This window comes from Chiloscyllium plagiosum, unplaced genomic scaffold (genome assembly GCF_037043375.1).
Source record: "Chiloscyllium plagiosum isolate Xiang-an unplaced genomic scaffold, Cpla_swu_hap1 HiC_scaffold_7, whole genome shotgun sequence".
NCBI lineage: Eukaryota > Metazoa > Chordata > Chondrichthyes > Orectolobiformes > Hemiscylliidae > Chiloscyllium > Chiloscyllium plagiosum.
Genome location: NW_028270145.1, coordinates 92,138,950 through 92,154,058, shown reverse-complemented (window position 1 = coordinate 92,154,058; position 15,109 = coordinate 92,138,950). Strand labels below are relative to the sequence as shown.

Genomic DNA, 15,109 nt, shown 5'->3' with positions numbered 1-15,109 from the left:
GCGTGCAATTCTGGTCTCCTTCCTATCAGAAGGATGTTGTGAATCTTGAAAGGATTCAGAAAAGATTTACAAGGATGTTGCCAGGATTGGAGGATTTGAGCTATAGGGAAAGGTTGTATAGGCTAGGGCTGTTTTCCCTGGAGTGTCGGAGGCTGAGGGGTGACATTATAGAAGTTTATAAAATCATGAGGGGCATGGATAGCATAAATAGACAAGGTCTCTTTCCTGGGGTGGGGGAGTCCAGAACTAGAGGGCATAGGTTTAGGGTGAGAGGGGAAAGATATAAAAGAGACCTAAGGGGCAACTTTTTCATGCAGAGGGTGGTACGTGTATGGATTGAGCTGCCAGAGGAAGTGGTGAAGGCTGGTACAATTGCAACATTTAAGAGGCATCTGGATGGGTAGATGAATAGGAAGGATTTGGAGGGATACGGGCCAGCTGCTGAGACTAGATTGGGTTGGGATATCTGGTCGGCATGGATGAGTTGGGCCGATGGGTCTGTTTTCGTGTTGTAAATCTCTATGACTCTGTGGCTGCAGATGTAAGTTCAGTAATTGTCTGAAAAAAAGACCCTGAAATGTCACACCTGACAAGGTATTAAGAAAGCTTCAAAAAAAAAGGGACCAACTGAAAAGGTACAACTGCAAAACCAATTAAACTGCAATCTCTCGGGAGTTCTCTCAAACTAAGAACAAGCTGAGAGAAAAGGCTGGAGCCTGGGTGAGAGACAGGATTTGATTTCCCTTTCAAGAATACACAAGAACATCAGTTAAAGCAGTTCAACTCCGATCTGTATGGATTAGTGGATGGAAATGTGCTTGTGAGCTAAGGTGTTTATGCCAGTGGGCTGAGGTACTCAGTAGAAGGCTGGGTTCAAGCATTAGTAATGTATATTGTGAAGGTCACGGTCAAAGAGCCACCTAATCATTCCAGTGTTGCAGGTAAAGGAATCCATCACATTAAGTGCTGGAATCCAGAGAGCTTGTCAGAAGGAAATTGGACAAAGGGAAAATTCTTTCACCCAAAGTGCTGCCAGCCAGATTGAAAATAATCAGGACAAAGCACTTCAATAATACTACAAAACTAGGAATCTCAAAATTGACTGCTTAACTATCAATGTATCATTACTTAGTAATCATGATTGACCAAGAGACTGACCTGTACATCTTTTAACTTGTATCTTTCTACTAGATTCACTCATTTCTAACCAGTATCCATATATGCTTTGCCGTAACTTATTTTCATATTTAGTAACTAATAAATTTATTATTTTTTTAACTCAAGAACTCCTGGTTAAATTGACTCTTTTAAAACATACATTCACTTGATATGGGCAAATGTCACTGGCAAGAGAGAGGATCCTTTGTAAATTAATCTTGTTGCAGACAAACAAGGTGGCAGGCGAATATGGATGGGAACTAGTTCATCCTCCTCACCTGGGAGCAGTCCAATTTGGAGTAGCCCAATTGAAACCATAATAATTTGGGGACCCTTGCTTAGGGTCTGGTTGTAACAGTAGTAGATTTATGATGTTGGCAATGCAACAAATAATTTGTTAATGGAGCAGCTGAAAAGCTCTAAAACAGAGCAAAATTACTGTTGAATCTCAAACATTTAAATATGGCTAGCACACTGCTTGTCTGCTGTAAGACAGTCCATGTACCAATGGAGGAGCTGGGTGGAGAGAACAGACAGGAAAAATAAGATATCAAAGAAAATTAGAGAAAAAGTATTATTTTGAATTACCACTGAATTGTGTGTGTCAGTTGTTATTCTTTGGAGGTACACTTGCTTCTGATCCACAAAGTTCTTTGATTAAATTCCACTCCAGAGCTTGAGTGTAGAAATCAAGTATTGGCAATGATGGGCTGTATATCTGTACGTTAATATGTGTGACATATACCACAAAGACTGGATTCTTTTTGAGTCAAAATCTAAAGAGTTTATGTATATCATTGAATTTTTACTTGGCTGTTATATCATAGATTTATACACAATCTGGCTTCTACGCTTATTGATGTTACTGTACACTATAAGAAAAAAAGCGGACTACACTGACTCCATTATACAGAGTGACTGAAAGCAAGGCTTATACATTTTTTAATCAGAAGGTAACATGCCACAATGCCATCAGTCTATCAGTCTTAAAGGTATAGCCTTTCTGATATGGAATCTGTCTTAATACATCTTCCTTTTTCCCTTTAAAAGTGGGAATTTTTCCAACAACTTGTTCAAGGATGAATAGAATGAGTCAAAACATTCAGATAACTCCTTGTGCACTTATGACACAACCAGATCTGGTCCTTACACAGTTATCATGGCATAGTGGTGTAGGTTCAGACTATGGTGTGTTATCTGTTGTCACAGATATAAGTGTCTCACTTATCATAGAAATGCATTTGTTGTCTGGCATCCAACCCATCATCCTGTGTGATGGGTTGTTGATAACACATAGTTCAGAAATAGTCCATTTCTTTGCAGGATTTGACTATTTACCATTGTTCATGACAATGTCAAATGATTGCAGCTGAACACAGCATCAAAATATCTTTCCATGTACCCATGTGTTCATGCTAAAACCTCAAACTCAGATGCCTTGACTTCATGTTAGGACAGCTAACTACATGTTCATTAATCATGCTCTTGTCCCATTTTTCCCCTTCTTTCCAACAATATATTGTGCACAGTGTGTAGAAAGGAATATTAGTCTGTATCTTAAACATGAGAGCTGTGGGTGAAAGTTAACTGTTGCCTAAAGAAGTGGCACGTACATTTAACATGGGCACGTGAAAACTTTGGAAGTCATTTTACATTTAATGATCATGGATTTTACAGTAAAAATAGTGCATTCTGTGACTCCATTCAATGGATGGTAATAAAGAAGAGTTATATATTGATTTCCTGTACATGTCTTGGAAGGGTGCATTTAGTGTACTGTTATTGGATTCAATTTGTTGAGGTACACCAACATTACTGAATTCAATTTGTCAAAATCCAAGTGGTATCTTTGATTTTTCACACAAAAGGGAACTTTATGAAATAGTCAGTTACCAGGATGTATTTATGTCCTTGGACATGCAATGTTGTACCAGAGCTCAGGAAGAGAGGTTCTCTCAACATTTCAGGTGAAGAAATTGACATGTTTCACATGACTTGATTAGTCATAGAATCATACAGCACAGAAACAGACCCTTTGCACTAAGCCAACAAAGTTTCCCAAAATAAACTGGTCCCACTTGCCTGTGATTGGCCCATATCCCTCTAGACCTTTCCTATTCACAGACCTCTTCCAATGTCTTTTAAATATTGTAAATGTACATGCATCTACCACTTACTCTGGCAGTTTATTCCACACACAAACCACCCTATTGAAAAAGTTGCCACTCAGGTCCTTTTTAAATCCTTTACCTCTCACCTTAAAAATATGCCCCTAGTTTTGTACTCACCCATCCAAGGGAAATGACTTTTGCTATTCACCTTATCTATGCCAGTTATGGTTTTATAAACATCTGTAAGATCATCCCTCAACCTCCTACACTTCAGTGAAAAAAGGTCCCAAACTACTCTTATAACTTAAACTTTGCAGTCCTGGCAACATTTTGCGTAAATCTTTTCTGAACCCTCTCCAACTTAATATATCTCCTTCCTATAGCAGGGTAACCAGAACTATACACAGTACTCAAAGTGGCCTCACCAATACCCATTACAACATCAACATGATGTCCCAACTCCTATATTCAATCATCTGAGCAATGAAGGCATGTGAGCTAAATGCCTTAACCATCTTGTCTACCTGCAAGGCAACTTTCTTAGAACAATGTTTCTGAACCTCCAGGTCTCCATTCAACACCACCACCCAGGGCCCCACCATGAATCTAGGCATGTGAAAATAATAAATCAAATCAAATCTAATCAAATTCATTGCATAAGTCTTGCCCTTGTTTTCTTTTACAACATGCAATACCATGATTTATCCAAATTAAACTCCATCTTCCACTCCTCAGCCCATGGGCCCAATTGATCAAGATCTCTTAATAATCTTATATAATCTTTTCCACTATACCAATTTTGTTGTCATCCACAAACCATATCTTCTAAATTCTCATCCAAATTATTCATATAAATTACAAAAGTTAATCAATATCCTTGTTGACACAAGGTCAAAACATAGATTTGTATGCCAATTGCTTAAGTTATTTGCATATATGGATGCTGCCTAGCAGATCTTGCGACAGAACATGCAGAATTAGGACTTGTTTGCCTTTGAAGATTACATTTTTGGAGAATGTAAGTTGGTCTCTGAATGTGCTGAACAAACATATAAACAAGGTCTTGCTGCATGCATTTGGGCTATCCACTGACAATGATCTTCTTAAGTAATGTTTAACATGGCTTGCTGGATCTGCTTCGCTTGGCTGTGAATAAAATGTATGGAATCGATGTTAAAGATGACCTTCAAATTCAAATTCAAATTCAATAATGACCACTTGAAAGGTCTAAAGGAATATCTTTGCTCTTGGCAGTGTTGGGAAGCTGGCTAAAACATTAACGATGGCTGGTTGGGAACCTGGTTTGTACTGTACTTTCCAATGTTCTCCTTGAATCTTCACACATTAACATTGTAATCATAGAGGTGCACTTGAGAGACTATCAGCAGATCATGTCTAAATGGTTTGCGGTCAGTATGAATACTGAAATGGTGTCCAATAGGTGCATATGAAGCTGTTGTATCTCAAAAACTACAATAAGTGTATTTCAATACTGAAGTAGTTAATCTGAGCTATTGTAAGGACCTTAAAACTGAAGGCAAAAGGTTTGCTATCCTGCAATAGACATGTTCTGAGGTCTTTCCAGATACATCTACTTCCAATGCGGTGAGTTTACAAGGATCATAATATTGAAGAACATTTACTGTATGATAGAACATTTGAGAGATTGAAGAAAATGCTAGTGATCTTCCTGCCACATTTATGGTGTGTCTTTGTGGGGAAGATGTTGAAAGTGAGATACCTTGGCCTCACAATTGAGACCAAATAGGGACAACAACTTAAAAGAAACTGAGATAAGTCTTTGTAAGTCAGCTCTGTTTTAGGGTGAAAATATCTTCAATTTTAGTAGGGTCAGCTCTAATACCAGTAGATTAATCCAAAAACATTGATTTAGCTAATGATGATTTGGCATTTTTTTTTACTGCTAAATATAAGAACGTTTCTTTGCCACTGTCATGAGGTGATGAAGGATTATGTCATGCTCACATTTAGTTCTGTGTGCTGTGACATCTATGATACAGAGAAAATATGGTAGATTCTTGACGATTCTTTGTCATCAGAATTAGCTGACGAATACTCTAAATGGTCATCTGAGGCAACAGTGTTTGCCAAAATGTGGTCTAAAATCTTACGCATTCCTCAAGATGATGCATGGACCAATATCTAACCCTAGCTATTGGCATCTAGAGAAATTGTCAGAGAAATACTTGGCAGCTGAGAGCTTGTAATTAAGCTCTTCCTTAGTAGAAGGTTTGTCTGGACATCTGTTTTGTGTGTTGTTCATTTGCCTCAGAAGTAAACAAATATGTAAAATTACCATTTTTCTTCAAAACACACTAATAAGTATGATGCTCAACTTTCCATCTAAGATTGCTTCGTGTGATGGAATCAAATTTCAGTTTCAGCTGGTCTTGGACATTACGGCATTGGACATCATCTTTTAGATGCAGCATTATGTTGCCATTCTACTTGCCAATAGCATTAAGCCAGTCTCATTAAAAAGTTAGAGTTGAAAATTGTGGTGCTGGAAAAGCACAGCAGGTCAGGTAGCATTCATGATGAAAGGCTTATGCCCGAAATGTCAACTCTTCTGCTTCTCAGATGCTGCCTGACCAATGCCACACTATTTGACTGACTCTCCAGCATCTGCAGTCCTCACTTTCTCTCAGTCACTAATGCCAATGCATGGGATGTTGGACCTTGTAATCATTTATCTTGAATGGACTGTACACCATTGTGCTGGCTCCTGAATAAATTGTGTAACATGCCTGAAGTGCAGCACGGTGGCACAGTGGTTAGCACTGCTGCCTCACAGCGCCAGAGACCTGGGTTCAATTCCTGCCCCAGGCGACTGACTGTGTAGAGTTTGCACATACTCCCCGAGTCTGCGTGGGTTTCCACCGGGTGCTCTGGTTTCCTCCCACAGTCCAAAAATGTGCAGGTTAGGTGAATTGGCCATGCTAAATTGCCCATAGTGGTACGTGAAGGGGTAAATGTAGGAGAATGGGACTTCGGCAGGTCGGTGTGGACTTTTGGGGCCGAAGGGCCTGTTCCCACACTAAGTAATCTGATGATATTTGTACTAGCACCAATGTCTAATCTGAAATACAGAAAATGCTGCTCATTTCTTTTGGTGTATATCACATTAATTAGAGGTAAAGGCTTCAGCTTTTTCTAATGATACTGCCTGACTGGAATCTGTAAACTACAATGTTATGGCTATCTCTTCAACTTTGTTGACATCTTTGTAAGTTTCTTCAGCATTGTTCCTTTGGTTGGCTTTTCACCTATGTGGAGCGTTATGTTGTACCATAGGTTTCTCTGTGAATTACACAATTTAGCCCACTGTACTCTTGCAGAACAAAGCTTACATGAGTCATAAAAGTACTAAATACTGTCTTGATGGGGGAGACAAGCCATACCTCCCAAAATAGCAATAGCTATTCCAGAGTCAAGCACTTGCAGATGCTGCTTGCCTGCTACAGTAACTCTGAACTTGAGGTCGCCACTGATGATGTTACCTAGCCAGGTAATGAAACGTCTGGATATCAAACCTACAGCTCAGCGAGCAAACCTACACCCTAAACCTCAACCTGAGCTACAAACCTTCACAAACCTTGCACTTGCACTCTTCTAGTAAGCATTAATGCTTATCCAAAAATGTCTTTAATGATGGATTTTATGATTGTACTGACAATGAACAGCTTCATAAGTCTTTGCAGTGAGATTGCGTTCTGTATTTTTGTATTAAACACATGCCTACAAAATTGGCTATCGTTTCACCCTGTCATATAAATGAAGTCAAGCCCTTTTATTGCTCTTTAAAAATTACAAGCAAGAATCCATATTACTATATGGTGTAACAATTGTTCTTTGGCTTCTGTCTTCTTATGTGGCAGCTTTAAGAGTTGCTGCCACTTTAACAGTTGCAAGATATAAGCCACATTCTAAAATGAAGCAAGGATCACACAAACGTTTTTTTTTTAATTTTGCATTGGTCTAAAAAGAAAATGGCTGTATCAACCAATATCCAGATTAGTCAAGGCTTCTTTAATAGAAAAAACACCTTTTCTTAATGGTTTTAAGTTATATTTGCTGAAGAATTGCTCTCTTAGATTGGAGCTCTCCTTTCAGCACTTTCATTAAAAATTAGTCACCCTGTACTTAAAAAAAAAAACATTGGGGGCTATCTTGGGCCTCTTATAAAGGACTATTTTTCTTAAATGGAAAAAAAGGTATACATAAATGTGTTTCCATACAGGTATGTGGCCTTTGGGTTTGGTTATAACACTTTAGCCTTAATTATAGTTGTTGTTGTAGCTTCAGCTCTGAGCAAATGGACGAGTTATGGATGATTGCTTTCACAACTAGCCACCTTTTCAGTCTTCTGCATCCACATACTTCCACTAAATAGTTTTCACAGCAAATATTTAGTGTCCTTGAACTGCCACCATGATGCAATTTAAGATTTTCTATGTTCACCAAGTATCACGTGCTATGAAGACTGGAATCTTCTTGAGTCGGACATCTCAAAATCTATTTAACACATTAGCTATGTATGTGGCTGCAATACCACAGGCTTATAAAAACATCTGGGTACTGCGCTTACACTATACATTGCAGACACAGCTAACTGACTATACTGACTCAATTACACAGTGACAAAAGATATATGGATACAGTTATATTGCAAAGTCCCATGTTGTGATGTCATAGAACGGTGATAAAGATACAGACTTGTCCGAGTTGGAATCACTGTCATAATACAACACACAGAAACAGAGGCAAAATGGAAAAATGTTGGAGGCATTGTTTTGCAGAATAGATATTTTAGCGTAAAAGATTCCTGGGCACTACCCTGAAGCAAGCAGGGGAGTTACCTCTGCTTTATTCACAATTCAAACTGCTCAGATGCAAGTAAAAAATGAATTAGTCACTGAAATTACCAGGTTCTAAAAATATGTAAAATGTAACAACTTCAAATGAAAAGTCCAGACATTGGCACTGAGACTAACAATTATTTCGGCCATTTGAAATACCAAGTAATACTTACTGCACATACCTAGTAAAGTCAGGTAGTGGTTCAAAAAGACAATTCACCACCACTCGCTTAAAGGCAACTGTGGTTAGGCAAAAAAACAACTGGCCCTGTCTGCGACATTAGTATTCCATGAATGAATAAAAAATGTCTTAGAATCTTAAAGTCAAATTCTAGCAAGATATCAGTTTGTCTCAAGTTTACTAGAGCACAAAATGCATTAAATGAGAAAAAGTATTTGATCTGATTACCCCATTTTCCATCATTTAAGAATGAGGGAGATAAATTCACTCTTCCCACAGAAGATTTCTTATATGCACATCAAAATATTTTCACATTAGCTCTAAATCTGGCATTGGTTATTGAATGTAAAAGTTGCATTTCTCTGTGCTAATTTTAAAAGAACAAGTCCATTTAGTTCTTTTTCTTTATACCTCAGGTGAGTAATGATTAATGCAATTAATCCAATAACTGAGAATATTTTCCAAATCTACATATTAGACAGAATTATATCCTGTTATTGCCAGAAGTAATGTACTATCGTTTACTCTGGTGAGCACTGAAGAGTTTTAAGATACAAATCCCCTTGAATCATTTTATTATTTTTTTCCTGGAGGATGATGTAGCCCTAAAGAAAAATTGTCCAAGAAACAAAATGTCAAGTGCATGACAAATTCCATTCTAGAACATGATGGCTATTTGAACAGAATTGGTGGAAGGTTCTATTATATTGGTTTACTGCTCTGAAGGCAGCAAAAAAAACAAATGCTTTTATCACTTGGGCTGAAGACTAGGCTAAGTCAGCAGCCATGCAACAGGAAAGCAGTGTGCAATCTCATTCCCTTTTCAATGGCTCCACAATTCAGTACCATTCAATTTCCTGTCTCCATAGCAACACCACCATATTGCTGAAAGCATGCTGTGAAGTTTTACTCTTTACATTCAATCTTTTTGGCACAGACTAGAAATGCTGCCATTTTTATATTTTTCACCTGATTAGTCCTTTTCAGATAGGTAGAAACAAGTGACTGCTTCAGAATTGTCAAGGGTGATGGCCATTATAATTTCACCGTTTCTTTTTGCCACAGTGCAAATAGATTTTTGCCTGTAGAATTAAAGGTTTGTTTACTCCAACATGTCCTTGCCAGTTATGTACATAGAGCAGTAAGATCAGAAACCATTCCCTGATTTGCAAGTACAATTTAGAGAGAAAGCATTACCCTTCATTTTGTTTTGTATCCTAACTTTGCCTTTAAAAATCAATTATCCAAAAGGAGAGAGATTCTCAAATGGTCTTAAGTTATTTTGCAAACCTGTATGAGTTCATCTTTTGCTCTTCAAATTTGTCTTATAAATTACCTCCACTAGTCATGGAAATGCTCTCATTTTTAAAATATATTCTTGCTTGTCAAAGCAAAACTTCCTTTCCTCTTTTAATGCTTCAGGGAATTTGTTTTCTGGAAAATTCATCCTCTTCCTATATCTATCATTAGAAGCATTACTGGAAACAGTTCTTGAAGTATCCATGAACAGTCTGGACAGAAAAGCTGCCACAATCAAATGGCAGTAAATGGGGAATTAATGTACATACCAGTGTGTTAGGTTCTTTTCCCAAGGATTCACACATGAGATGCAACTCACACACACCAACTTCTGCAAACAGTTAAAGTTTAATAAAGCTTGTACAAGCTAGGTGACCCCTCTGACGCTCTTCATTGGTCATGTGAAGTCACGTCAAAATGAGGTACCGAACAAAGGAAACATATCCCATTTACACAGGTCAGTTGTTAATGCTCACAAATACTCCTGCCACCACCCCACCGCCCCACCCCATATGTTACCCCAAGTACAATGGTAGGATGAGGTCATCCTCAGAGATAATGCAAATGTAAGTGCCTTAATCCTGGGGAATCATTATGCAGACGATTTCCTGACTCAGTGATTCCAAGACAATGTAGGTATGATATATCCTAGCTTCAGATAGCCTTATAAATGAATTCTGGCTACGCTACTTCCCCTGACAATGTAGGTGTGATAGGCTTCAGTATCGGGGGAATGATCACATAAACAAACCTGATTGGCTGGGGCGTGGCTATGAAAGTATTTCTGAATGGAAGGGACTGAATGAGAGTTTAATTTGATAATAGTAGGGGAGTAATAGCAAATGACTGCCTAAATGAAGTGGGAGTCATCCGCATTCCTTCATGAATTTTGTCCCCACCCACTTCCAGAATGTTCAGCTTCTGGAGGAAGACAGTACAGTATAACCCTTTAACATTTCATTATTGTCCACAGAGATAGTCCAATTTAATCTTTTAACATTACAAGTGTGCCCAAATAAATTTTCCCAGCAGATTAAAGAACAACTTCAATTAGAAGAAACTGTTCCAAAGCCAACTGGCATTACTGCCAACTGGCATTAACACAGGTACCTGAGCTTTTGCATGAATATTTTGTATAGGTACATATTGTGGGTCTTTGAACTTTACAACGTAGCAAGCTCAAAGAGCCCAAACACAAATAGTCAGCTTTTGTCTGCTCCAAAACTTCTCTCTATCCTACTTACCTTTGTTCTATATTTCAGCCATTGAGATACCATTTTGTCTCTTAAAAATATACAGGAATTTCATAGCCTAAGTATTGCTTTCACTCATTTTTCAATTGCCTATCTTGGTTTCTTTCCAGAATATCTATCCTTTAAATCCTTCTTCATTTTTTGACCATGAGTCATTCTTTTTCCAACCTACTGACAGTAAGTTAAAATGTTCCAATGCTAGCACAAACTCCATTCTAAGCTCTCCCATTATTGCACTGCTCTCATTCCCATTCTATTCTGTGTGTGAGATTTCCTTCTTAGTTATTCTCCAAGATAAATTCCAACTTTAACAGTCATCATTCAATTTGTGCCACAGCTGCTACATTCAGACACCTGTTTCCCAATGTTGTGTTTGTAATGTGCATAGTTCACACTAAGGTTTAAATTACATTTTCATTTATTTTCCATAAATCATATAAAAAAACATAGAAAATTCACTCATTTTGCCACAAATATGTCCCAAAGCAGTAGAACAGAAAATTCAGTGCCCAAAAAGTCAGGAGTTCTAATTTTTTCCATAATTTCACTGAATAAGAATACTTCTGAAAACTTAATAAATCTGTGTTCTGCATTGTCATTTATTGTTAAACATATCAGACTAGGAAGTCAGTTGGGTAGCAGTAAATTCCCACCAGTGTGATTCACAGCCTAAGTCAAGACCAAAAATGTATACTGCCAGATTTGCACCTATTAAATCGAAGTGGAAAAGTCCAATTAGAACTGCACACCTTAGCATTCAAGTGGTACTGTAATTGATTATGCTAGCTAAGCATCTGCCAATGTCTCTTCCTGCTGACTCCCTGAGATCTCCTTAAAGTTTAAAATTTGAAAGTATGGTGCTGTACTGATTCCAACAATACTTCAGGAAGTGTAAATCAAGGATGTGTGAAGTTACTTTCACAGGATGGACAAAAAAAAAATCAGCTTGTCTTATGAATACATATTTGTTACATTACCAAGGGCTGGCAAGATAATTAGCTTGTTATAACTGCAGAACTACTTATTCATTGGCTTCAATTCAAAGAATTCTGCTGTCTCATTTGTTTTCCAATGGATCTGTGTTGTTAATCCACATGTAAGGTCATATGTAATAGGGAGAAGTTTTATTTTTGTTGAGGATTCTTCTCACATACCATACCAACTTTCGTCTTTTCCTTTTCTTTGATCAACTAAGCCCTTAATCCCACTCAAAAGGGATGTACTGTACAGGGATGCTCCCCAAACTGAAATGATATATTTAATTTGGAAAGGTGGAACAGCCCAGGGCCATCTCTCGGGAAAAGTAAAGGCGGAGGGCAGATTGATCTTTAAAATCAAGAAGGGGTTTTGATAAGGTAGACAGAGATATTTCCACTTGTGGGAGCAATCAACACCAGCAGCATAGGTATAATTCAGACTCCAAAAATCCATTGGGAATTCAAGCAATATGTATTGTTCCACCTTTGTATTGTTCCAAAATGTGGAACGAAAAAGGAATGCAGTACATTGCGGTGTGGTGAATTGGTTAAGCATATAAAAAGAAAATAAATAATTTAATAGGCTTAGATTAAGAATGCAGCAAGGAGGCCATAAACACCAGCATAGACTTGTAGGGCTGAACAAAATATATTAATAGTACACTATATATTAAAGCCTTTGGAATACAGAATATATTTATTGGTGCAGCTGCAGCTTAATGGTTAGATGGTCAGTCAGTGCTAAATTGGTTGATCTCAGGTAACACAGTAATTTGCATTGCTTCAATTGTCTTCATGTGTCTAAAACTGGGAATGGGAAAAAAAATCTGCCTCAACCCTTGATCTTAATCACGACAGTGCTGCCCAGTAGAAAGTGGATCTGTCACGCGTGATCAGAATATACTTGACTGTAGCATCCATCGACAGTCAAGCAGAATGACAGTGGGTGAGGGGCAAAGAAGGGCAAATGCCCAAGGGAGCTAGAGCCCAACAAGGATCACCAGTCCCTTCGAGAGAGGGGGGGGGGGGAGGAGCACTTGAAGGGGTGGGGGGGGGGGGGGTTCAATCAAAATTGAAATTAATTCAGTAACCGTTAAGTGAAAGTAATGTAGAAAGGGTGGCTTTACAAATGAGTTGTGTGGCTGACTGCTACAGCAGGCAGAACTGCGCATGTTCTCTGTGCTCAGATGACATCATGTACATCAATTTCAGGCTGCACCAGAGCATAAGAAACAGAGACAGAGCAATAAGGGGTTTGGGTGGATTGCACTTTGTTCTTGCGAAATATAGGAGTTATTAAATAGTTGATCCCGTTACTACCGGATGCATAAAGCCGGGGTAGCTAACCCGGAGTCAATAATTCCCCATCTTTGTACTGGGACACGGCAGGTTCCCCCACCCTGTCCTCCCCAACAATATCATGTGAAGTGTGGCGATAGAAAAATGTGACGCTGCCAAAATTGTATAAAAGTACATTGAGATTATCTTCCTCGCATGACCCACCTTGTTTTCTGAAATGCTTAGGTTCCCAGTAGGGAGACCCTGAATCCAAGCATAAATTTTCCGCTTAAAAAGAAAAACAATTTTTTTTCTCTCTGTTTTAGTTGCGGCGTTGCCTGGAAGTTAGAAATCTTTCCGAAAAGGCAGGTTGATTGACTGGAACTTGGAGCCTGATCATCGGTAAGACACAATGCAGAACCGTGCTTTAAAAATGGTTAGCGGAGGACGTAAAGCAATCGTTCAAATCTGAGCAATAATGACACCGGGATTTCATAACGCCCTAGACACAGCGACTGTGCCCTGACAGCAGAAACGGAAAACTGAATGACAGCGATTGCCCTGCCAACAAAGGGGACATAATCCGTTTAATTCTACACGGGAGAACTTTTAATTTCAACAAAATCCAATCCTCCCCGCTAAAAAATATAAGAAAAACTTTCACGGATTTTTTTCCCCAAAACGGGCGATTTTAAGAATAAAACCTACCCCTAAAAGATTGATGGTGTCGTCGCCTTTAAATTTCGGGATGAATTGGTCTCCTCTTAAGACTTCAGCTGGGCTCAGTGGCCTGAATCGACACATTACTTTAATGCTGCATTCGGCTGGGTCCGCCATCTCTCGCCTTTCGACAGTAACACGGGATCACAACCAAACCCCCCGAGGAGGCAAAGGGAAAAAAATATATTCCAACGCAGGCAATGCAGGAGCTCGCTCCCCTTCCCCTCTAGCTGAACATGGTAGCAGTCACTGATGCGAGGATTTCTGCATCGGGGCTGCAAAATGTGCTAGTTACAAAATATAACATTTAAAAGGCAAAAATAAACCGGAATCAGCGGGTTATTAATATGCTATTTCAGTGAAATAAGAAAGAAAGCAGCATTTCGCAATGGATGCATTAACTTCTCAAGGTCATTCTTTGCCTCTGCAGGGCGGACAACGCTCCTTGTTGGTTCAGCATCTTCGCCTTCTCCCTGCCATCTCGCATCAGCACCACAGACCTTCTCCTCTGTTCCAGCTCCTCTGCTGTTCGCAGGCTTTTCTGACATCACATCATTACCTCACCGCCAGCTCTTCCCCCCCCCCCCCCCCGCCTTCCTCTCGCGAGACTGCAGCTCCTTGGGAAATGGAGTTCCAGCGAATGGGGGTCTGCCTGCAAAAGAATCAACACTTCCCGGTGTTAGGGGTGAGACATCTAACTGCCTTAGGTTACATTGAGAATGCCCCCCACCTCAACTCCCCTCCAAGCCTCTGTGCAGAGCCTGAGTAATGGGAGAAGGAATGACAGTCCAGCTTCTTTCCCTCCCCTCTGAATGCAGGCTTGGCTGCTAGCCTCACAGACAATAGTTTTTTTCATGCATCTTGTGAATAGTTCAGTGTCTCCCACTTAACAGGAAAGGGAATTAAAGATGGTCATTCGATGGTTGATAGACAGCTAGAAGATATCACAAATCACTGTATTCATATTTTCCAAGAATTTTAAATTTTAAATCTCAGGTGGAAATCGGACAGTACTGAAGATCTTCATGGTTTGATCTATGGGTTGACTGTTCATTTGCAGTTAGCTGTGCTATGCCTTAAGTTAGAAATAGTCACATTTGAGAACCAAAAAGCTGGAACTTCATCCAGGGCATTTCTTAGTGCTCTCCAGCTGGCTGATAAATAGACACATTGAGTAGAATGTTATAGGAATCTAAGTAACATGAATTACATTTTAGGCAGACTTGGACAAGTTCAGTGAGGCCTATCTCAA

At 39.0% G+C, this 15,109-nt stretch overlaps 1 protein-coding gene across 2 annotated transcripts in view; it reads right to left on the bottom strand.

Annotated features, from left to right (window-relative positions):
- LOC122551741 (kinesin heavy chain) overlaps positions 1-14,360 on the bottom strand; it is a 206,067-nt gene extending 191,707 nt beyond the window's left edge. For both annotated transcript variants that reach the window (XM_043694135.2, XM_087989247.1), the window contains exon 1: positions 13,846-14,360. In XM_043694135.2, coding sequence (XP_043550070.1) covers positions 13,846-13,974 — 129 coding nt within the window. In that variant the 5' untranslated portion in view covers positions 13,975-14,360. The remainder of the gene's footprint in view (positions 1-13,845) is intronic.
- Between the last annotated feature and the right edge of the window lie 749 nt (positions 14,361-15,109).